Source organism: Oryx dammah, unplaced genomic scaffold (genome assembly GCF_014754425.2).
Source record: "Oryx dammah isolate SB20612 unplaced genomic scaffold, SCBI_Odam_1.1 HiC_scaffold_13, whole genome shotgun sequence".
NCBI lineage: Eukaryota > Metazoa > Chordata > Mammalia > Artiodactyla > Bovidae > Oryx > Oryx dammah.
Window position 1 is genome coordinate 61,792,461 of NW_024070197.1, and position 24,677 is coordinate 61,817,137.

Below are 24,677 nucleotides of genomic sequence, written 5' to 3' on the forward strand. Positions count from 1 at the left end.
CGCGTCCGCCTGGGGCGGCCGCCCCTCCCCCGAGGCGTGGCCCCTCGGCCCGCGGTGGGCAGGCTAGCCCCAGCCCGGGGGCCAACCGGCTCTTTCCTCCCTCCGCTCCCGCCCCGGCGCCCGCCCGCCCGCTCCGGGACCGCAGCCACGTCTGAAAGCGCCTCATTGTGCGCGCTCCGCTCCAGCCCGAGGCTCCGAGCGGCCGCACAGGTAGCGCGCGGCGCGGGGCCGCCGGGCGCCCGGGGGGCTCCGAGGCTGCTTCGTGTCCTGCCCCGCACTCCACCCCACCCCGGGACGGCTCCCTCAACATCCCATTCTTACGACACCTCTCTTTTTTTTAGGGGACTCCTGCCCGGTTTCCAGCCTCCCGCCGCCTTGGCTCTCCAGGTGCCTCCAATATCTCGGCCCCCGCTTGCCAAGTCCACGCCTCTCGGAGCGCCCTCCGCCCAGGGGCACGGGTGCCCCTTCAGAGCCGTACGACCCTGCGGACTGTCCCGGCGAGGAGACGGCGGCCGCGGGCGGAGCTGGGTGAAGGCGGCGTCCAGGAGTCTCGCAGAGACTGGGGCCAGAGGCGTCTGCCCCGCGCCGCGCCCCCGGGCCGGAACACCTCGCCTGGGGTACGTTGATTCGTCCTCTCTCCGCGCGGGATGCCCACACCCTGGGCGGCCGGGGGCCCAGCTGGGGAGACGGTGACCTTGCAGCCCCCCGTGGGCTGTGCCAGTTGGAGCTGAGGGTGGTTTTTATGAGAACGTTAAAAGGGCATCACCCTTTTCCAAGTGCTGGTTGGAAAGGGTCTTCCCGGGGCTTCAGCTCCACAGGGCATTTCTTGAGGATCCCTTGTCTCTTGCAACTTGAGTTTCAAAGGGTATGGCTTTCATTAAAAATTAAAAAGAAAAAAAAAACCGAAACAAAAAACTCTCCAAGGGCTTTTTCCGTGGAACCCTGAAGGAAAAGCAGCTCGGGCAAGTGAATTTGGAACCAGATCCAGCTGAATTTGAGTCTGGGGGGCCCTGCTCCCAGCTGCTGGACCGTGGGCAACAATAGAGACTGCCTCCATGGGCCTCAGCATAGGTGCCCAGCAGATGTGCACTCTCTTTTCTCTTCCCTCTTGTACTGGAGGCTCGAGGATGGGAAAAGTGAGGCCCCAAGAGCGGAAAAGACTTGGCTGAGGTGAAGCCATGAGTGAGTGAGCCAAGTACCAGAGTTAACAAGAATAGCAGGCTGCTTGGTGAGCCTGGCCATGCCAAGGGTTCCTCTGTTCCATTTAGCCCTCTTCAGACTGCATGGTAGGCGCTGCTAGAGCCTCCTTCTCAGAGTCAGCTGAAGCCCACAGGTTATGAGTGACTGGCTCAAAGTGACATACCCCACTGGTTGTAGAGCACAATTTTAACCCAATCTGGCTTCAGAAGGCAGGCTTTCAGCCTTGATTTACTATCTTCTGCTTGGGATGTGTGGCTTCCCTGGTAGCTCAGTTGGTAAAGAATCTGCCAGTGATGCAGGAGACCCGGGTTCAGTTCCTGGGTTGGGGAAGATTCCCTGGAGAAGGGAATGGCAACCCACTCCAGTATTCTTGCCTGGAGAATCCCATGGACAGAGGAGCCTGGCAGGCTATAGTCCATGGGGTTGCAAGAGTCGGACACAACTTAGCAACTAAATCACCACCACCACCACCACCACCACCACTGCTGCCTACGCTTGATTCTTTCTATTGCTAGGGTCACTTGGACTTGGTTGGGCTATTTTCTTTGAGTTTTCCTTATGCACAGGCTTTCTCTTGGACTCACAGAACACAGTTGTGACCCAGAATTTTTAGAAGATCCTTGAACAAATACTTTTCAGTGGCCTATGTGCTAGATATTATCTGTGTGCTTTAATATTAATTCCTCTAATCTTCAAATCAAGCCCATGAGTTGAGTTATATTATTTCCCCTATTTATAGATTAAAAGAAAAAGTAAGCACAGAGAGATTAAGTAACTTGCTCAACTTGCTCAAGATCACCCAGTGAGTCATCAACTAGAGTTCATACTCTTAGCCCATGTGCTAACCCCTCTACCTGGTATGAGAGAGATAGGGTCTGGCTTCTAGGCTAGTCAGGGGATTTAGGTACAGAAATACATGAACAGGAGTATTCTTTGTAGTGATAGTAGCATTAACAAAGATTTCCCAATATCACCTAATACTCAGTCCGTGTTAAAATTTCTCTGATTACCTCAGAGATATCTTCTCACACTGGGTTTGTCTGAATCAGAATCCAAACAAGGTACACATGTTGTCTTTGGCTCTTTCGTGTTGTTTCCTTTTTGTTGTTGTTTCTGAAAATAAGTTTTATTTAAATAAGGGTTTAAATACATTACATAACATTAAAACTGAACAGGGCAGGAAAAAAAAAACCCAAAATCAGTTTGTTACTTCACATGGCATTGGGCCATTGTTGCTAGTGAGTTGCAAGCTCTACAGCTATGACTGATAGATCGGTTTGAAATTTGATAGAAGGTTGGCCTCACCTTCTAGTTTGGGAATTGATTATTTAGGATATATCTGGTCAAAAAGACCTTGGTGGCAAGCCAGATGTCCTGGCCCCTCACTAGAGGGTGGTTGGTTGCTCTAAGCTCTGCCCGTCGGGTCACTTTGGAGACAGCAGGGGACCTTTCCCCGACCACCAAAGCCTCCCTCCAGCAGTACAGCTGCTGCTCCATCCTCCATGCTCCGCTTCATCGAGGGCTGTCCAGGTGGTGACATTCTCTCAGGACAGGGAACTCTGCAGAGGGACTGCTGAGGGGCTTCCGGCCAGACCTAGCCGCCTGTGATCCTGGGGCTCTGGACTTGGCTGAAGCATCACTGTTACTGCTTTGTTTCAGGCTGGACACTGCCGGGCGCCTCTGCTTGACCCCTGTTTAAATGAGGGACCCCAAGACAAGACAGCATGGCTTTGTTCAGTTTGTTGCATAAAGGAGTTCCACTAATCCAGGTTAAAAGCAGACCCCAGATGGTTACATTATATAGGCTGAGAGGTTTTTAAACTTGTGACAAGGGACAAAAGGGAAATTCTACTCATTGCAAGGAAATCCTCACTTAAGCCTCAGTGAGCCAAAAGCACTTGAACCCATGAACCTTCAGCTGGTCATCCTTAGCCAGTCCAGTCTCCACCAGGAACTGGCGTATGTTCTTGTGCTGGTCACCCTGTAGCTGAATTCCTTCTCCATACTCTGGATGCTCAATGCAGTACCATTGCAGGCAAATTTCTTCCTAAACTCCTTCACTAGATTCTTTTTATCATAATCATCAGCAATCCCCTGCCGTTTCTTCGTTGAATCCTTATATGGATATAATCCTCAGTGCCAGCAGGAGGCAGATAAGCACCCTTACTTGCATCAGCAAAGGGGTCCAAAGAATGGAGGTTCTGGATAGTGGACATAAATACAATTGAAGGCGGCCGAGGGAGACGGCCTTGGGAAGCAGCATCAGGAAGAGAGGAGGCTCGAAAGGGAGTCTGCTGAGTCCTTGGAGGCAGCTCAGTGACTGGACCAAGCTGTTTTCTTCTAAAATAGTCCCTTCCTTTTTTCTTTCCATGCCATTGACTGATAAAAATGATTTAGTCTTTAAAAAAAAAATGAATTAATGACTCTTTTAAATGAGTCTTTCAAAAATGACTTTTTAAAAATAAATGAATCAAAATAAGAGATTAAGAAAAATAAACCAGAGAACATTCCAGATGATCCCTGCATAAGAGGGCTCAGCCCACACCTGGGGGTTGGGTGCCAGAGAGGATCGTGTGAAATACGCACCCTCTATTCCCTGCGAGTGTTACTGCAGAGAAGAGGGGGAGTCCCAGACTTGAGGCTCCTCCTGTCGGTGCAGTGATTTAGACCAAGTTAGGTGTTGTGTGAGGTGTGCTTTGGGGATCCCCAAAGTTCAGAGCCTTGGAAAAAGGTTTCTGTGTTGGTATCTGCTCATCTGTTCTGAAAGCCCCTCACATGGCTCTGAGCCAAGGAGACTTGAAGCTCCTTTCCCAGACTAACTTGATTTCACTTCCCAGTAGGTTCCTGCAGGCAGGTCTGGTTACGCCAGCAGCATCTGGGCTCTGTGACTGGAGCCTCCCTACCTCCGGCTGATGCCACACAGCTGCTCCCCAGGGCCAGCAGGGGAATGGCAGATGTGGCTGGGCTTAGGGCCAAGCACGTCTTCACCACCGCCTGCCCCAGCCCAGAGCTCTGAGGCTGAGTGTGGGTTGGAGCCCTTCACAAAGGCCAGGTAGTTTTCCATCCCACGCCCCTCCCCGCTAGCCACCTAGGCACTCAGGTCAGCTGGAAGATGGTTTGGGGGTGCCTCTCTTCCTGCAATAAAAGCTAAGTCAGCAAACTCCACCCATGCTTCTTTGAATCGATGAAACAGACCTGATTGTTAATGATTGACAAAGTAATAAAACAAGAAAAAATTACCTGTAATCTGGCCACAGAATAACCACCAATATTCAGCACGCATCCTTCTGGATTTCTTCCTATACTAAATCATTTTGGTTTTTGTTTGTTTAAGTAACAGCTTTATTGAGATATAATTCACATTCTTTGAAGTTGTTTTTTAAGTGTCCAGTTCACTGGTTTATAGCATATTCAGTCTTGTGCGTTAACCACCTGAAGGTTCTTCTGTGTTGTGGCACATATCAGTGTTTCATTCCTTCTTACTGGCAGAGAATATTCAGTTATATGAGTACACATTTTGTTTATCCATTCATCAACTGATAGGCATATAGGACATTCCCACTTTGGGGCTATTATGATTAACGCTTCTGTGAAAGTTCATGAGCACGTTTTTGTGTACACATATATTTTTGGTTCTCTTGGATTTGTGTATTTTAGAGTAGAATTGCTGGATCACATGGTAATTCTATGTTTACTTGAGGGATGACGTGCTTTCCGCAGCAATCCACCATTTTACATTCCCACCAGCAGCCTATGAGGGTTGCAGTTTCACCATATTCTCACTAACACTTGCTATTATCTGTCTTTATTATTACAGCCAAGTTAGAGGATGGGAAGTGGTAACCCAATGTAGGTTTGATTTGCATTTTCCTAATGACTGAAGCTATCAAGGATCTTTTCATGCACTTATAGACCATGTGTCCATCTTCTCTAGAGAAATATCCACTCAAATATGTTGCTTATTTTAAAATCAGGTTTTTTTTAATTGTTCAGTTGTAAGAGCTCTTTATGTGTGGGTACAAGTCCCTTGCTATTTATATGATTTGCAAATATTTTCTCCCATCTGTGTATATCATTTCAGTTTCTTGATGGTATCCTTTGATATTCATGTATTTTTAACACACTGAATGTTTTGCTGTGTTTTTTTTTTTTTTCACTCAACATTATGTCATGAAGTGCTCTAAAGTTAGACAGCTGGAGTTCAAATTCTGACTGTTGCTGTGTGGGCAAGTTCCTGAACCTTTCTAAGCCTCAGCTTCCTCTTCTTTAGTCAAGTTCCTGAGTCTTTCTAAGCCTCAGTTTTCCTCTTCTGTAAAATAGGGTAGCACATCAGACGCACCTCATAGGATTGCTGTCAGATAATCCTGATCTGATCTTCAGAGGAAGATGGGTGGGAAAGGCTTGGTATGTAGGAAGCCCTCACAGGTGGTGTTCCACGATTCCCACGCCACCACAGGCATCTGTCTTTCTCCTCTCTCTCCCCTTCCCTTCCTTGGTGCTTTTCCTGTCTCTTGTTCTTTTCTCTCTTCCTTCTCGTCTTTCCTCGTCTTTCTTGCCCTCCGCGTCAGCCTTCTCTCCGGCAGATACCCTGGGCTCCATCAGAGCTGGTTCATCTCCAGGGGTGGCCCTTGATGCCTCAGGTCCATGCATGCCTCATCCGAAATCTCTTTTCTTTAGCCTTTGGGATTCCTGAACAGAATGGCCTGCAGCTGATGCCAAACTGAGAGAAATCTGAGCCAGGGGGTGGTACCTAGGATTACCTTTCACTGCCTTAGACTGCAGGGCTGGGAGACACTGGAGACTGCAGTCTGGGGCAGCTGGAGCGGGCCCAGAGGGCAGATCCCTGTCCTCCTGCACCTGCCCTGGGAGGCCTGCCCTGTAGCTCAGTGTTCCCATCGGCACATCAGAGAGAGTGGGGGCTCCTTCTCTGTCTCAGACCAAGAGCTAGTCAGGGATGACTAGAAGCCATCGTCATGTTAAGATGCTCGGCAGAAAGAAATACAGGACAAGTGGAGGATCACTCCCTTTGGATATGGATCAGAGTGCCTGATATCAATTCAGCAAATATCTATTAATATCATCTCACTCGGGCTTTGAGGCAATCCCTGACATGACACTTATTGTCTTACTCTGGCAGGATTCTTAACTTTTTTTTTTTTAAGCAATTCAATGATCTTAATATTAGGTTATTTTTTATTTGGAAAAAAAAAAAGATTTTTGCAATCTCTACATCCTGAAATGTGGCATCAGGCTTACTTTTTTTTTTTTTAATGAGCAACTGAGCCCACATACTCTGCCTTATAGTTTGTAGGCACTGAATTTATGAGTACACAGCTACTGTTTCTGAAAGGACAGACATTAAAAAACTGTACCTCTCAATGCAGGACCAGTTCCATGTTCTCCCGTGTGCCCTGGGCAACGTGTCTTAGTGGCCTGAATACACAGCTCTCTACTACTGGAAAGCTAATCTTGCTAATCTTGGATACAAAACAAAGTCCCTCCAGGCCTTTTGATAAAATTGATTGGCATTTTTCTATGGGCTGTCATATTAGCTATTATTATAGAAAGCTCAGTCATGTCTGAGCTTTGTGACCCCATGGACTATACCCCGCCAGGCTCCTCTGTCCATGGAGATTCTCCAGGCCAGAATACTGGAGTGGGCTATCATTCCCTCCTCCAGGGTATCTTCCCAACCCAGCGATTGAACCCAGGTCTCCCACATTGCAGGCGGATTCTTTACCGTCTAAGCCACCAGGGAAGCCCATAGCAAGCAGGACAGAGCCCTTTTTCTTCCTCTTAGTCCCTTTTTCTTCCCTCCAAATTACTATATTTACAGAAACAATATGCTTCAGTTAGTAGAACACTTTCCTTTTTTTGGCCATGCCTGGTGGCTTGTGGGATCTTAAATTCCCTGACCAGGGATTGAACCCTGGCACTTGGTATGGAAAGTGCCGAGTCCTAACTGCTGGACCACCAGGGAAATCCTGACACTTTCCTCTTCATGTACTTCTTACTGAACTAAGTTTGTTTCAGATGCCTGGAGGCAGGAACTATTTCTCTAATTATAATTTTACACTAATGATGTTCTGTATATAGTGAGGAGGAGGGAATAAAAGAGGTTTGGGGGAATTCAAGGAGCAGCTCTGGGTAGATTGCGTAGAACAGGACAAGTCCAAGTTGGAAATCCTGGGCTGTGATGCCGTCAGCAGTGCTCAGCTGTGAGAGGTCTAGGAAAGCATGCGCACCAGGGTTTGCTTTCTTTAACAGAAAATCTGCCACGAATGGGGCTGGGTTCAGTGGGATGACTTTTTTTTTTCCTTTAGATACTGTACCTACGGCCTCTCTGGCCTTCCTCTGACCCTCGAACATGAAATGCTCCTTCTCGGAGCCTTCAGAGATGCTACCTCATCTGACATACTAACCTCTTCTCTCCGCCTGCTCCCTCACACAGCCCTCCCCACAGTTATTCCCTGCTCAGCCATCGATCCCAGTGCAAAAAGCACTTGGCTAAGGAAAGACTCCTCTGCTTGCTCTTAGCTGCAGGCTCCCACAGCACTGTCCTTGCCCCTTATTACACTTCCTATCAGTTCAGTTCAGTTGCTCAGTCATGTCCAACTCTTTGTGACCCCAGGGATACTTACTATGCTTGTGGTTAAATGATCACTTGCTTCATGGTGACCTTCTTAGCTAGAAATTAAGCTGAAGGCAGTGGCCACATGTCAATATTTACTTTCATGCTTTGCACATAATAGCCACAGAATAAATGTTTACAGAATGAATGAAATAGTACATGAACATACAATAAAGAATTTCATATAAAATGTTAGGATATTTACAGAATTTCTAGTATGTATATGCTTTTTTCTTTTAGGTCTTATACACTTTAAAACTTTTATTTATTTTTATTTATATATATAATTTATTTATATATATATATAATTCTTCTCTAGTACAAGTTATTACAAAATATTGAATACAGTTCCCTGTGCTATACAGTAGGTCCTTATTATTTATTTTATATATAGTAGTATATATCTGTTAATCGCAAATTTCCAATTTATCTCCCTCATCCCTTTGGTAACCACAATTTTTTTTTCTATGTCTGTAAGTCTATTTCTGTTTTGTAAATAAGTTCATTTGTATGATTCTTTATTTTTAGATTCCGCATATAAGTGCTATCATAAGGTATTTGTGTTTCTCTGTCTGACTTAGTATGATAATCTCTAGGCCCATCTGTGTTGCTACAGATAGCATTATTTTATTCTTTTTAAGGCTTGGAAATATTCTATTGGATATATGTACCTTATCTTCTTTATCTGTTTATGCACCTTCAGGTTGCTTAACAACAACAAATGAATATTGGGGTGCATGTATCTTTTTAATTAGAGTTGTCTTTTCAGGTATATGCCCAGGAATGGGATTGCTGGATCATATGGTAGCTGTATTTTTTGTTTTTTGGGAAATCTCCATACTCTTCTCCATAGTGGCTGTACCAGCTTAGTAATACAATTTCCACCAACAGTGTAGGAAGGTTCCCAAAAGGAGAAAACTCCACACACACAGAATTTTTTTACCACTTCTATGTATAATCACCTTTTCAAAAATTAGACAAATAATAAATATGTGCCCACAAAATATTACAAAGGATTCATAGGAGAGGCAGATGACCCTTCAAGAGTGGGGAGCTTCATTGGGCAAAGGTTTAGGAATGGGGCCACCCAGAGCCCCACACTGGGGGCCTGGCACTTGGATTCAAATCCCTGCCCTACCCCTTACCAGCTGTGTATTCATGTCTCTAAGCCCCATTGCCTCAACTAAAACACACAGGATGATTTTTACCTTCTAGGGACTTGGGGAGAATAAAATTCAATCAAGAAGATAAAATACACATCCCAGTGCCTGCCTGACATGTTCTTCCTCACGTGAACCCTGGGCCAGTTGGTGGTGTGCTGAATGTGCCTTCTCAGAAAACGCCCAGCTGAGACCTGGATTCTCTGGACACCCTGCATGCGCAGGATATTTCCGTCTGCTTCCTAGTTCTTGAGTTCCAATCGGAGGATCAGATAACAGTTCCTGTAAAGTGTGAGTCAGCTGAGAAGACTTCTGGCATCCCTGGAGTGCAGGTAACAAGCATCTTGGCCTGGGGGTGAGATCCTCCTTACCAGGGGAGGGCGAGTCGAGCCTGGGCAGCTGGGTTTGGTCCCAAGTATCAGGGTCCTGTGTTCTGCACGATCTCCCAGCACCAGGGAGAGGCCAGCAGCCTATGGTCAGAAAGTGCTAGAAACCTCGAAGTAAGTCCTGGGTTGGGCTCCCTTGCTGTCTCTCCAAACCTTGGGTCCTTCGTCTAAAAAATTGAGGTCATAGGGAATTCCCTGACAGTCCAGTGGTTGGGACTCCAAGCTCTCACTGCCAAGGGCCTGGGTTTGATCCCTGATCAAGAAATTGGGAGCCCACAAGCCAAGTGCTGTGGCCAAAATAAATAAATTAAACTAAATAAAAAATTGAGATCATAATGCCCACCTCAGGAGCTGTTGAGTTAAATCACCTAGCTGTATACGCGTGCTTAGTTGTTAAGTCATATCCGAGACCCCATGGACTGTAGCCCACCAGGCTCCTCTGTCCATGGGATTTTCCAGGCAAGAATACTGGAGTGGGCTGCCATTCCCTTCTCCAGGGCCTCTTCCCAACCCAGGGATCGAACCTGCGTCTCTTGCATTGGCAGGTGGGTTCTTTGCCACTAAGCCACCAGGGAAACCCCAAATCACCTAGCCCTTGAGCTCTTTATGTCAGTAAAGAGGAGTTAGAATTTCCTCCCACTCCTGTGCTCTGTTCTTGAGAAGCACAATCTCCAGGAGAGGAGGTAACGTGTGCAGAGCAGGCGGGTGGCTGCTGTCCAGGTCTTCTGGGGGGAACCGAGCGGGAAACAAGAGCTGTTGGGGGCATCCTGCAAGCCCCTGATAAGGGGGGGAGTCGAGAGGGGTCTGTGCTCACAGTCCAGACGCCAGCTGCCCTCAGTGGTGACGTGGCCAGTGACAGCGTCTCCGTGGGGAGCAAATGCTGTGAAAGGAAAGAGGAAACTTCCAGATCCTTCTCTTCCCAAGCGGATCATCCTTGAGATCACTGCAGGAAGAACAGTGCAAAGAGGAGAAAACTCTGGGACCTGGGGGTGTGGGAGCTGGGCTCGGTGTTCCTTTCATTCTGTAGGACCCTCTGTGGGACATTCTTTCTTAATTAGTTTGTATTGGAGTATAGTTGATTTACTTTGTATTAGTTTTTGCTGTATGGCAAAATGAATCAATGATTATATCTATATCCACTCTTTTTTAGATTCTATTCCCATATAGGTTATTACAGAGTACTTTGCTTCCAGTTCAGTTCCGTTCAGTTGCTCAGTCGTGTCCGACTCTTTGCGACCCCATGGACTGCATGCAGCACGCCAGGCCTCCCTGTCCATCACCATCTCCTGGAGTTCACGCAAACTCACATCCATCGAGTCAGTGATGCCATCCAGCCATCTCATCCTCTGTCATCCCCTTTTCCTCCTGCCCCCAATCCCTCCCAGCATCAGAGTCTTTTCCAATGAGTCAACTCTTCACATGAGGTGGCCAAAGTACTGGAGTTTCAGCTTTAGCATCATTCCTTCCAAAGAACACCCAGGGCTGATCTCCTTTAGAATGGACTGGTCGGATCTCCTTGCAGTCCAAGGGACTCTCAAGAGTCTTCTCCAACACCGCAGTTCAAAAGCATCAATTCTTTGGCGCTCAGCCTTTTTCACAGTCCAGCTCTCAAATCCATACATAACCACTGGAAAAACCATAGCCTTAACTAGATGGACCTTTGTTAGCAAAGTAATGTCTCTGCTTTTGAATATACTATCTAGGTCGGTTATAACTTTCCTTCCAAGAAGTAAGCGTCTTTTAATTTCATGGCTGCAGTCACCATCTGCAGTGATGTTGGAGCCCCCCAAAATAAAGTCTGATACTGTTTCCACTGTTTCCCCATCTATTTCCCATGAAGTGATGGGACCGGATGCCATGATCTTCGTTTTCTGAATGTTGAGCTTTAAGCCAACTTTTTCACTCTCCTCTTTCACTTTCATCAAGAGGCTTTTTAGTTCCTCTTCACTTTCTGCCATAAGGGTGGTGTCATCTGCATATCTGAGGTTATTGATATTTCTCCTGGCAATCTTAATTCCAGCTTGTGTTTCTTCCAGCCCAGCATTTCTCATGATGTACTCTGCATATGTTAAATAAGCAGGGTGACAATATATAGCCATGACGTACTCCTTTTCCTATTTGGAACCAGTCTGTTGTTCCATGTCCAGTTCTAACTGTTGCTTCCTGACCTGCATATAGGTTTCTCAAGAGGCAGGTCAGGTGGTCTGGTATTCTCATCTCTTTCAGAATTTTCTACAGTTTATTGTGATCCACATAGTCAAAGGCTTTGGCCTAGTCAATAAAGCAGAAATAGATGTTTTTCTGGAACTCTCTTGCTTTTTCGATGATCCAGCGGATGTTGGCAATTTGATCTCTGGTTCCTCTGCCTTTTTTAAAACCAGCTTGAACATCTGGAAGTTCATGGTTCATGTATTGCTGAAGCCTGGCTTGGAAAATGACTTTACTAGTGTGTGAGATGAATGCAATTTTGCGGTAGTTTGAGCATTCTTTGGCATTGCCTTTCTTTGGAATTGGAATGAAAACTGACTGACCTTTTCCAGTCGTGTGGCCACTGCTGAGTTTTCCAAATTTGCTGGCATATTGAGTGCAGCACTTTCACAGCATCATCTTTCAGGATTTGAAATAGCTCAACTGGAATTCCATCACCTCCACTAGCTTTGTTCATAGTGATGCTTCCTAAGGCCCACTTGACTTCACATTCCAGGATGTCTGGCTCTAGGTGAGTGATCACACCATCATGATTATCTTGGTCATGAAGATCTTTTTTGTTCAGTTTTTCTGTGTATTCTTGCCACCTCTTTTTAATATCTTCTGCTTCTGTTAGGTCCGTACCATTTCTGTCCTTTATCGAGCCCATCTTTGCATGAAATGTTCCCTTGGTATCTCTAATTTTCTTGAAGAGATCTCTAGTCTTTCCCATTCTGTTCTTTTCCTCTATTTCTTTGCATTGATCGCTGAGGAAGGCTTTCTTATCTCTTCTTGCTATTCTTTGGAACTCTGCATTCAGATGAGTATATCTTTCCTTTTCTCCTTTGCTTTTCGCTTCTCTTCTTTTCACAGCTATTTGTAAGGCCTCCCCAGACAGCCATTTTGCTTTTTTGCATTTCTTTTCCATGGGGATGGTCTTGATCCCTGTCTCCTGTACAAAGTCACAAACCTCCATCCATAGTTCATCAGGCACTCTATCTATCAGATCTAGACCCTTAAATCTGTTTCTCACTTCCACTGTATAATCATAAGGGATTTGATTTAGGTCATACCTGAATGGTCTAGCGGTTTTCCCTACTTTCTTCAATTTAAGTCTGAATTTGGCAATAAGGAGCTCATGATCTGAGCCACAGTCAGCTCCTGGTCTTGTTTTTGCTGACTGTATAGAGCTTCTCCATCTTTGGCTGCAAAGAATATAATCAATCTGATTTTGATGTTGACCACCTGGTGATGTTCATGGGTAGAGTCTTCTCTTGTGTTGTTGGAAGAGGGTGTTTGCTATGACCAGTGCGTTTTCTTGGCAAAACTCTATTAGCTTTTGCCCTGCTTCATTCCATATTCCAAGGCCAAATTTGTCTGTTACTCCAGGTGTTTCTTGACTTCCTACTTTTGCATTCCAGTCCCCTATAATGAAAAGGACATCTTTTTTGGGTGTTAGTTCTAAAAGGTCTTATAGGTCTTCATAGAACCGTTCAACTTCAGCTTCTTTAGCATTACTGGTTGGGGCATAGACTTGGATTACTGTGATATTGAATGGTTTGCCTTGGAAACAAACAGAGATCATTCTGTCGTTTTTTAGATTGCATCCAAGTACTGCATTTTGGACTCTTTTGTTGACCATGATGGCTACTCCATTTCTTCTGAGGGATTCCTGCCCACAGTAGTAGATATAATGGTCATCTGAGTTAAATTCCCCCATTCCAGTCCATTTTAGTTCGCTGATTCCTAGAATGTCGACGTTCACCCTTGCCATCTCTTGTTTGACCACTTCCAATTTGCCTTGATTCATGGACCTGACATTCCAGGTTCCTATGCAATATTGCTCTTTACAGCATCAGACCTTGCTTCTATCACCAGTCAGATCCACAACTGGGTATTGTTTTTGCTCTGGCTCTATCCCTTCATTCTTTCTGGAGTTATTTCCCAACTGACCTCCAGTAGCATATTGGGCACCTACTGACCTGGGGAGTTCCTCTTTCAGTATCCTATCATTTTGCCTTTTCATACTGTTCATGAGGTTCTCAAGGCAAGAATATTGAAGTGGTTTGCCATTCCCTTCTTCAGTGGACCACATTCTGTCAGACCTCTCTACCATGACCCGTCTGTCTTGGGTGGCCCCACAGGGCATGACTTAGTTTCATTGAGTTAGACAAGGCTGTGATCCTAGTGTGATTAGATTGACTAGTTTTCTGTGAGTATGGTTTCAGTGTGTCTGCCCTCTGATGCCCTCTTGCAACACCTACCGTCTTACTTGGGTTTCTCTTACCTTGGGCGTGGGGTATCTCTCCACGGCTGCTCCAGCAAAGCGCAGCCGCTGCCCCTTACCTTGGGCCAGGTGTATCTTCTCACCACCACCCCTCCTGACCTTGAGCGTGGAGTAGCTCCTCTAGGCCCTCCTGCGCCCACGCAGCCACCGCTCCTTGGACATGGGGTTGCTCCTCTCCGCCATGGCCCCTGACCTTGGGTGTGGAGTAGCTCCTCCCGGCCGCTGCCCCTGACCTCAGGCATGGGGTGGCCCCTCTCGGCCATTCCTGCGCCATCGCAGCCTGGCACTCTCGACCGCCGCCCCTGACCTTGGACGTGGGGTAGCTTCTCTTGGCTGCTCCTGCGCCGTCGCAGCCTGGCACTCTCGGCCGCCGCCCCTGACCTTGGACCTGGGGTACTGTGCTTTAGTAGGTTCTTATTAGTTATCTCTTCTATATATGGTAATGTGTATATGTCAATCTCAGTGCCCCAGTTTATCTTTCCCCCTGCACCCTGGGACATTCTTAAGATCCACTAAAGGACTCAGGCATGTTCGGGGGCTGCAGGGGGCCTGGGAGATGCTGGGATTCTAAGCATAGGTGACCTCAGGGGTCTTCTCTGGGCGGAGACTCCCCATGGTTCCTCCTCTCAGACACAGCTGAACACTACATCAGTAACAGGGGGTATGTGTGGCGCTTTACCAAGCCCCTTTCCTCATACGTATTGGTAGCAGCATTCCTCTCGACAACCTTTAGGTCAAATGTTATCATCCCCATTTTACAGAGGAGGAAACTTGAGTCTTGGAGAACTTAAGTCATTTGTCCCAGGTCTTCCAGCTCCTGAGTGGCATCAGAGAGACTCAAACCCAGCAAGAGAGACTTTCATTTCACTTCCATCTGGGAAAATGTATCCAGCCGCCTGCTCGTCCCTGGCCAGCTCCAGCCAGGGGTAGGGCAACTAGACTCCCACCTGAGGGGAACTTCTGTCAGTCTGGGAAGACAGAGCCCTCCCAGCGTCCAGGACCATCTGACCCAGCCCTCTCCTGCCTTCCCAGGCCCTGAGAAACCTCCAGGCCTCTCCCATGGACCTGTGATCGAGGTGGGCAGCCCTCTCAGCAGCCCGGACAGCAGTAAGTAACCTCAGCATGGAAAGGGGCCTGACTCTGCCCTCATCTCTCCCCTTCTCTGGCTCCGTCCTACCCTCTCACTTAACTGGTTTCTTCTGCCAAATCCCACCAATCCAGAAGGATATTCTCCCTTGGGAATCCGTGCTTCTACAGGACTTCAGTGTCCATGGGTGAGAGCAACAGCTGCTGTTTTTTGTCTATTTATTTGTAATAGCAAAAGTAATATCTGCTTATTTAAAAAGTCAAACAATACAGAAGCACACTTCGCAGAAAGTGCAAGTTTTCAGTTTTGAGATTACTACATGCCCCAGCCCTCCGGGCTCATCCCAATACTCCAGGACCAAGATGAATCCCCTTTTACAGATTGGTAAACTGAGTCACAGAGCAATGAAGCCTTTGGTCTGAGATATTAGGCTAGGAAGTGGCGCAGTTGGGAAGGCTCTGCTAAATCACCCAGCAAGCTATTTAGGTAACCTAAAATTGCTCCCCTATAAGTAATTTTAAGCAAAAAGCAGGACTTCCAGTTTACATATATGTTCCCCCTGAGAAAGAAAAGGGCTAGGGGAGAGAAAGAGAGACAAAGGGGAAAACATTGCCCCGTAGTCTTGTGCAACTGGCGTCTGGCTCTGCAAACCCTGCACATGCCTTCAAGTCACACTCCTGACTTGGGAGGTCCCCAGTGGTGTGGTCTCCCTGGGGCAGTGGGCAAGTTCCAGAGCTGCTCCCCGGCAGCCCCAGACAGGATGTGGGATGTGGGATGGGCAAGCGGCCCCTGGTCCCCCGACAGCTACTGCCTGCTCCCTCTGCAGGTCTCCGGCCGGCGGCATGTGGCTGCGGCGCGTCTCCGGCACGGCGGTAACCGCGCTCCTGCTGGCGCAGACCGGCCTCCTGCTCTTCCTGGTCTCCCGGCCCAGGCTGCCGCCCACGGAGAGCAGCGAGGAGCGGGTGCACGTGCTGGTGCTGTCCTCGTGGCGCTCGGGCTCGTCCTTCGTGGGCCAGCTCTTCAGCCAGCACCCCGACGTCTTCTACCTGATGGAGCCCGCGTGGCACGTGTGGGCCGCCCTGTCGCAGGGCAGCGCCTTGGCGCTACACATGGCAGTGCGCGACCTGGTGCGCTCGGTCTTCCTGTGCGACATGGATGTGTTCGACGCCTACCTGCCATGGAGGCGCAACCTGTCGGACCTCTTTCAGTGGGCGGAGAGCCGGGCTCTGTGTTCCCCGCCCGCCTGCAGCGCCTTCCCGCGCGGCGCCATCAGCAGCGAGGCGGTGTGCAAGCCGCTGTGCGCGCGGCGGCCGTTCGGCCTGGCACAGGAGGCCTGCCGCTCCTACAGCCACGTGGTGCTCAAGGAGGTTCGTTTCTTCAACCTGCAGGTGCTCTACCCGCTGCTCAGCGACCCAGCGCTCCGCCTGCGCATCGTGCACCTGGTGCGCGACCCGCGCGCCGTGCTGCGCTCGCGCGAGCAGACGGCCAAGGCACTGGCGCGCGACAACGGCATCGTGCTGGGCACCAACGGCAAGTGGGTGGAGGCCGACCCGGAGCTGCGCGTGGTGCGCGAGGTATGCCGCAGCCACGTGCGCATCGCTGAGGCTGCCATGCGCAAGCCGCCGCCCGCCCTGCGCGGCCGCTACCGCCTGGTGCGCTTCGAGGATCTGGCGCGGGCGCCGCTGCCGGAGATCCGAGAGCTGTACGCCTTCACGGGCCTGAGCCTCACGCCGCAGCTCGAGGCCTGGATCCACAACATCACGCACGGCGCCGGGCCCGGCGCACGCCGCGAGGCCTTCAAGACCACGTCAAGGGACGCGCTCAACGTCTCACAGGCTTGGCGCCACGCCTTGCCCTTCGCCAAGATCCGCCGCGTGCAGGAGCTGTGTGCCGGCGCGTTGCAGCTGCTGGGCTACCGGCCAGTGTTCTCCGAGGACGAGCAGCGCGACCTCAGCCTGGACCTGGTGCTGCCGCGCGGCCCGAGCAGCTTCAGCTGGGCCTCGTCCACTGCTGAGCGCCCCGGGCCGTAGCGGAGGCCCCCAGCTGGGGCTGGCGGTCACCAGGGCCAGGAAACCCACACGTGGTGCCAAAGGGGCTGGGCACGCAATGGCCCAGAGTTTGGGAGGTCCCGCCTGTAGCAGACCAGGACCGAGTTCCCGAACTAGTTTCTTTCTGCCCACTTCTTTCTTTCCAGTCCTCTTTAGGAGCTGAATGATTTCCCCCTGTAGCTCAGCAGTAAAGAATCTGCCTGCAGTGCAGGAGACGCAGGTTCGATCCCACCCTAGATGGGGAAGATTCCCCTGGAGGAGGGCATGGCAATCCACTCCACTATTCTTGCCTGGAGAATCCTATGGACAGAGGAGCCATGGGGGCAGAGAGTCAGACGTGACTGAAGTGATTAAGCAACAGCACGTAGGAGCTGAATTCCGGACAGGAACACTCTTCATAGAAAGCAGACTGGTTCCTCCACTTCTGAGCACAGAGAATAAGTTCTGACGATTTGGCTCCTTCTCCAGCACTTTCTTTCCTTCTCAGTCTCCCTCAGGATGCCTCATCCTGCAGTTGAGAAGGCTGGCCCAGCCCCACCTGGGACTGGAGGGGTTCTGTGGCCAGCTGGCCCCTGAAGTCAGTACATCTCCCCCTCCACGGCAACCCCCCCAGACTCTGTTCCCCCAAATCCTCTGGCACCACGTGCCACCAAAGCCAATGCTTTTATATTCATCTGTGTCTTCAGCAAGAAATCAGCCAAGCCTCTATCTTGGGGTCTCCCCTTAGTCTCTCTCTGACCCAATCTCCCAGGAGCCCATACGACCCCATCACCTGCCTAAGTAAGGTGAACCTTTGATTTGTCCTGATGGGAAAGCTCCTACTTACAGAAATAAACATATTTAGCCTATATGATACAAATTAGAGTTTACGGCCTGTAAAGTTGGAGAAGCAAAATGCAAAAGTGAAGGGAATTGTCCAAGGCTACAGGATGAGGAGGAGGATGAAGAGAAGGAGAGGGGTTTGCTCTGAGACCACAGTGGGGAGGAGGGTGCATCAGGCTTGCAGAAACCTATTTCCCAGACCAAGAAGGGTCAGATTTTCCCATCCTGTTTGCCCAAGGGCTCAGCAGTCGGCTGTAGCTAGGACCGCAGCTGCGAGGTAAGATGTGGGAAGTGGTAAGCTCAGGGTTCAGAGTGCAGAATCTAGGGAGCTTCCTGGATAAGCCTGGAGGGAGGCAGTGAGCAGGCAAAGTGGAGGGAAAGAAGGCTGGGCAGGCCTGGGCAGCAAGCCAGGCAGAGCGTGTGGCAGAGCAAGAGGCTGGCAGCAAGATCAGTGCCTGGAGGGCAAGTCACCGGGTGGATGTAACCAGATAAAGCTTGCCAGGAGCTTGGAAGAAAAAAGGCTCTAGGGTGGCTGTCTCCCTGTGGTCCTTCTGTGCCAGGCCCTGGAGGAGAACAAAATACAATTCCTAGCTGCAAGCTACAGCACCTGGCTCCGCCAGCAGAGGGTCTTATGAAACAGAGGCAGGATTTTAAAAAAGGAGGTAGGGGGTAGGCGAAGGGGGAAGATGTGGCTATGTAAGAGCTAGTCTTAAATTCAGGAAATGAAAGCCAACAAGTGCTCAAAAAATGTTGAAAAGGAGGGAGAAGGGTCACAGAACCTCTGGGAAGGACAGGGAAGCAGATTGGAGTCCATGCAAATAGAACACCCGTCACACTGGAATACAGAGCTGATCTGCGGACTGACAGTTGCCACCAGAACACCTTAGCCCGTTCCCGCTGGGAGTGAGGATCTGCCCTCACTGAGGCCATCAGTCACTAGGAGGGATTCTGGAGGTTGCTGGCTTCCCGTTCTCAGCCTGGATTGGTGGGACCTGGATTGCAGACCTATGTCCTCACTGCAAAGCAGGCAGGTCAAGGGCAGTCTGGCACTTTCCATTTCTTCCTCGCAGGGAGCAGATGGATACTGACCTTGAAGCCGAAACTTCAGGATACCTCAGTTAGGGACCTGTCTAGCTGTAGAAACTTCGGGCCCCATAAAGCCTCCATCTGCCCCTTCTCACAATAGAAGAAGGTATTTAAAATGCAGAATTTATTAATGACTTAGGCTAGGGTCACATGGCTTAATATATGGGCTGGAACTCAACCTTACATCTTCGACTTCAATGCTTATGGTTCTAACAAGTAAACTGAACTGGGGATAGAGCAGAAGACTCCATCATAGGCTTCAGAAGCCAGATCGTCACCCAGAGATGGGCATCTCTGGGTGTCAAGGAGCTGTCCTGACATTTTGGGTTTTTTTGTTTTCAGTTTTATTGAGGAAGAATTGACATACATCACCCTCTAAGTTTAAGGTGTACAGCATGATGGTTTGATTCACCTATATTGGGAAATGATTACCATAATAGGTTTAATTAATATCAGCCATCTCAGATAGAGACAATAAAAAGAAAAATGCAATTTTTAAATTTATAAATGTTACAAGAGGTAATTCTCTGGCTGTCCAGTGGTTGGGGCTCTGCGCTCTCACTGCTGAGGGCCTGGGTTCAGGCCCTGATGGGGGAAATAGGATTCTGCAAGCCACATGGCATGGCCAAAAATAAAATGAAAGTGTTCTAAGAGATGGAGATTTAATGCCTCCACCTCTCCTCCTCTTCTTTCCAAAATTTTACTGTACTTTTAATTATATAATTGACTTACAGTGCTACATAAGTTCTAGGTGCATGACATGGTGATTCGATATTTTTAAATGTTGCAAAATGATCACCTCTGTCCTGGCATTGAGCTGCAAACATCTTGGCGTGAGCAGTGGGCTGGGGCAATGGGGCCCCTGCCACCGACCCCTTTCCTCCCCATATGTGGCCCCCCCACCCCAGGATAGCCTCTGGGGATAAAAGCAGACTCCTGGCTCCACCTGGAAGGAGCACATGGTTAAGTGGAGGAGTCAGCCAGGAAGTCTGCAACGTGCTATGTTTGGGCAAAGCAGGTCCAGCCAGAGGTTCATGGTGCCAGAGGCTGACATGCAGTCACCGATCCCTAGTGGGCTCCAGGAAGGCATTTGGGTTGGGGCTCGGAGCCCAGCCTGATACCGGCATCCACAAGTTTCATTTGTCCCTGCCAGGGTCACAGATTGTCTCAGCGACAGCACAGTGAATGGCTTTTGCTGTGTGACTCACTCCTCACCTGTCTCCGAGTATCCAGGATGCCAATGACTGGCTCTCAGATGTTGCTGCCCACATATGGGGACTTCTGGAATAGTCTCTGCGAGAGCTGCAGGGCACAGCAGGTTTTCGGCAAGCCCCTAGGTGAACCCAGATGAGGTTTCAGGACAAAGACAGACAGTGCCCAGTCCATTGTTTTCATGAGTTAGCCCTGGGTCAGGCCCTGGCATAGAATCGTCACAGCCTTTACTCTGGTGGGGAGTACAGACATTAAATAAAAAGTCCTATAAATAAACATGCGACTGTGAATAAATAATAAGAATGGGTAGAGGGTGGCCTACTTTACTGTGGAGAGTCAGGAAAACATTTTTGAAGAAATATTTGGTTCAAATAAAGGATGGATAGGAGTTCATTGAGCATAGGATGAAAAGGCAGAGAGCTATTGAGCGGTTGGCCCCCTTGGAATCATGTTTCCTTGACAAAAGGCTCACTCCTGGGAATCCAAGCTCGTGGGATGGGAGAGGACCCCAGGAGATGAGTGAGTTTGTGTGTCTGTAGTAAAGATTCCTAGAAATAGAACTGCTGGATCAAAGAGCATCCCTCTTTTAAATGTGAAATTGCCAAATTACTCCAAAAATGAAGTACCAACTTACACTCTCTGGAATGGTGTCAGGAATGCCCTGGTCACCCTTTCCTACTGAGTGCCCCTCATCATCTATAGAGGTAAATAAATCATTTTCATTTATACCTACCTAATGGAATATTTGGGCTTCCCTGGTGGCTCAGATGGTAAAGAATCTGCCTGCAATGCAGGAGACCCGGGTTCGGTCCCTGCGTTGGGAGGAAGAGCCCCTGGAGAAGGAAATGGCAACTCACTCCAGTATTCGTGCCTGGAGAATTCCACGGACAGAGGTGGAATTCTCAAAGAGGTGGTCTCAAAGAGTCGGGTACGACTGCAGCAACACCCCTAAACTGTTACAGCGCTACTGGGAACAATCTTGTCTATATCTCCTGCTACCAATGCCGTAGGATATTTACTTAGGAGCTAAATAGCTGGATCATGAGTATCTTCATTCAACATTATGCCAGATGGTGGTTATCTATTTATGGGCTTCCCAGGTAGCTCAGTGGTAAAGAATTTGCCTGCAATGCAGGAGACATGGGTTTGGTCCCTGGGTCAGGAAGATCCTGACCCTGGAGTTTCCTCCTGGAGTAGGAGATCACAATCCACTCCAGTACACTTGCCTGGACAATCCCATGGACAGAGGAGTCTGGTGGGCTACAGTCCATGAGATCCCAAAAAGTCGGACACAACTGAGCACTCATATATCTGTTTATGCCTCCATAGTTCCAGCTGCCCTACAACCTCAGTAACAATCAGCATTCTCAGACTTTAAAATTTTTGGCTGTTGGGAGGTTGACAAGTGACATCTCACTGTGATTCATTTTGTGTTTCACTGATTAATGAGGTTAAGCATCTTTTCCTATTAATATTTTTGTTGGCCACTTGTGTTTCTCTTTGCTGAAGTACCTATCCAGGTCTTTTGCTTGTCATTTTCTTATTGATTTTTAGAAGTACTTTATATGTTCTGAATGCCACTCCTATGTCAGTTATTTATATTTCAGATATTGTCTCCCAGTTTGTGACTTGTCTTTATATTTTCTTTGTGATAATCCTTGTATAACACAAGGCCTTAAAGTAATTAAATTTACTCATTCTTTCCTGTATGGTCTTTGCTTTTTGCATCTAGTTTAAGAACTCCTTTACCATCATGGACATAAAGATATTGGACATTGTCTTCTGAAAGTTTTATAGTTCTTCATCTCACTATAAGTGAAACGGAGGTGGTGGGTGGCTAAAAAATAAACACACACACCAAGTTTTTGTTTGCTTTATATATGCTTCATAATTTTCTTGTAAGTTTGTGTTTTTCCTGAAGTTGTATTCTTCTTCAGGGTTTTTTCCCCCCACTGAGAGAAGAAACGGTACCTTCTTCACCACGTTCTTAAAATTGTGAGATTCTTAACCAGTTTGTCTGTTGCTGAAATCTATTTCATTATTTTTCCGAGGATATTCTTCCTTCTGTTCCTATCTGGTTAGGTGGCTGCTAGGACTGTTGCACAGAAGTCAATCTAAGACTCCTGGTTAAATCCACTATTTTTTTTTTGCCCATCTTTCTCTTGGTCATCACTCTTTAACTTCATTGGAGTACATAGTCAGCTTCCCTTAGAAAGGTCATGTAAAAGATATATTTTCTGAGTTCTGCAAGTCTAAATGGCTTTAAAACAATTTTTTTTAATTCACAATCTGAGGATAGAATTCTAAATTCAAAATAATGTTTCCTGATATGATGCATCATTGATTGTTATATAATCTTAAAATATTGGTTTCTTCCACTTCTTTTACACTCTACTAGTCTGGGAAATGTACCAAAAGGACAGCATTGTTAAATATTTTATGACTTTAAAAAATGCTTACTGTTTTTGTTTTAGAAAAGTTTCTTGGTTGAGGCAAAATCCCAGTTGTAGTGTTAGAGAATTGGTATCAGAAAGCTTCAAAAACCAAGGCTTTCAAGAGGGAACTCTAATTAACATTGTTGCTAATGTCCTTTACACAGTGGCTGACTTTATTTTTCTGGGCTCCAAAATCACTGCAGATGGTGACTGCAGCCATGAAATTAAAAGACGCTTGCTCCTTGGAAGAAAAGTTATGATCAACCTAGACAGCATATTAAAAAGCAGAGACATTACTTTGCCAACAAAAGTCCATCTAGTCAAGGCTATGGTTTTTCCAGTGGTCATGTATAGATGTGAGAGTTGGACTATGAAGAAGGCTGAGCGCCAAAGAACTGATGCTTTTGAACTGTGGTGTTGGAGAAGACTCTTGAGAGTCCCTTGGACTGCAAGGAGATCCAACCAGTCCATTCTGAAGGAGATCAGCCCTGGGTGTTCATTGGAAGGAATGATACTAAAGCTGAAACTCCAGTACTTTGGCCACCTCATGAGAAGAGCTGACTCATTGGAAAAGACCCTGATGCTGTGAAGGATTGGGGGCAGGAGGAAAAGGGGATGACAGAGGATGAGATGGCTGGATGGCATCACTGACTCAATGGACATGGGTTTGAGTGAACTCCGGGAGTTGGTGATGGACAGGGAGGCCTGGCGTGCTGGGGTTCATGGGGTCTCAAGGAGTCGGACACGACTGAGTGACTGAACTGAATGTCCTTGAATTAAAAGGAAAACATAATGTATTTTGTATTCAATGCTTTTTAATGAACTCTTGAATAACACAAGGTCTTAATTAAATTTACACATCCTTTCCTTTATAGTCTTTGCTCTTTATGTCTAAGAACTCCTTCACTATCATGAGACAAAGATATTCAACGCTGTCTTCTGAAAATTTTAGAGTTCTTCATCTCACTATAAGTGAAACAAGGAGGTGGTGGGTGTCTAAAAAATACACACACACCAAGTTTCTGTTTGCTTTATATTTGCTTCACAATTTTTGTAGGTTTGTGTTTTTCCTGGAGTTTGTATTGTTTCTCAGTTCTTTTATTGGAATATATTTGACCACCATTATTGTATGAGTTTCAGGTGTACTACACAGGGACTTCCCTGTAACTCAAAGGGTAAAGAACCTGCCTGCAATGCAGGAGACCAGGGTTTGATCCCTGGGTTGGAAAGTTCCTCTGGCGAAGGTAATGGTAATCTACTCCAGTACTCTTGCCTGGAGAATCCCATGGACAGAGAAGCCTGGTGGGCTACATACAGTCCATGGGGTCGCAAAGAGTCAAGCACGACTGAGGGGCTAACACACACACTCACAGTGATATGACATTTGTATACATTGTGAAATGGCTACTAGAGTAAGTCTAGTAACCACCTGTTCCCAGCCATTACAAGATTATTGACATATTCCTTACATTGCACACAATCCTTTTTAGTTTCGGGTGAAGTTTTCTCTCAAAATCGTTTTTCTTCCAAATATTGAAGGTATTGCTGCATCTTCCAGCTTCTTTCCCCTGGTTGCTGAACCTCTGATTCTCATTGCCAGGTGCGTATGTATATAGGTATTTATCTTTCTACCCCCCTATCTACCTCTATGTGTATCTACCTGTCTATCTAACCATAATCTATCATCCGTCTATCTCCCTCCCTTCCTCTGTGCATGGTGTGCTTGCTCGCTTCAGTCGCTTTGTGACCCCATGGACTGTATAGCCCGCCACCCCGCCAGGCTCCTCTGTCCAATGGATTCTCCCGGCAAGAATACTGGAGTGGGCTGCCATACCCTCCGCCAGAGGATCTTCCCGACCCAGGGATCGAACCTGTGTCTCCCTCATTGCAGGCAGAATCTTGACCACTAGCGCCTCCTGGAAAGCCCCTCCCCCTCTCTGCTGCTGCTGCTAAGTCGCTTCAGTCGTGTCCGACTCTGTGCGACCCCATAGACGGCAGCCCACCAGGCTCCTCTGTCCCTGGGATTCTCCAGGCAAGAATACTGGAGCGGGTTGCCATTTCCTTCTCCAATGCATGAAAGTGAAAAGTGAAAGTGAAGTCGCTCAGTCGTGTCCGACTCTTCGAGACCCCATGGAC

The 24,677-nt window shown here is 47.9% G+C and overlaps 1 protein-coding gene and 1 pseudogene across 4 annotated transcripts; one reads left to right on the forward strand and one right to left on the reverse strand.

The window, feature by feature from the left end:
• Positions 1-490: 490 nt before the first annotated feature.
• On the forward strand, positions 491-21,812 carry CHST6 (carbohydrate sulfotransferase 6). Of its 4 annotated transcripts, none has more exons than XM_040253505.1 (4): positions 491-617; positions 9,047-9,323; positions 14,884-15,125; positions 15,765-21,812. In XM_040253505.1, the coding sequence occupies exons 3-4, from the start codon at positions 14,974-14,976 to the stop codon at positions 16,966-16,968; spliced, it is 1,356 nt and encodes a 451-aa protein (XP_040109439.1). In that variant the 5' UTR covers positions 491-617; positions 9,047-9,323; positions 14,884-14,973; the 3' UTR covers positions 16,969-21,812. The 4 variants fall into 4 exon arrangements, with proteins under 4 accessions (XP_040109439.1, XP_040109438.1, XP_040109441.1 ...); XM_040253504.1 differs by having other exon boundaries at positions 9,139-9,323; XM_040253507.1 differs by having other exon boundaries at positions 9,139-9,323; positions 14,884-14,958.
• Positions 2,956-3,437, reverse strand: LOC120872849 (annotated as a pseudogene).
• Positions 21,813-24,677: the final 2,865 nt, after the last annotated feature.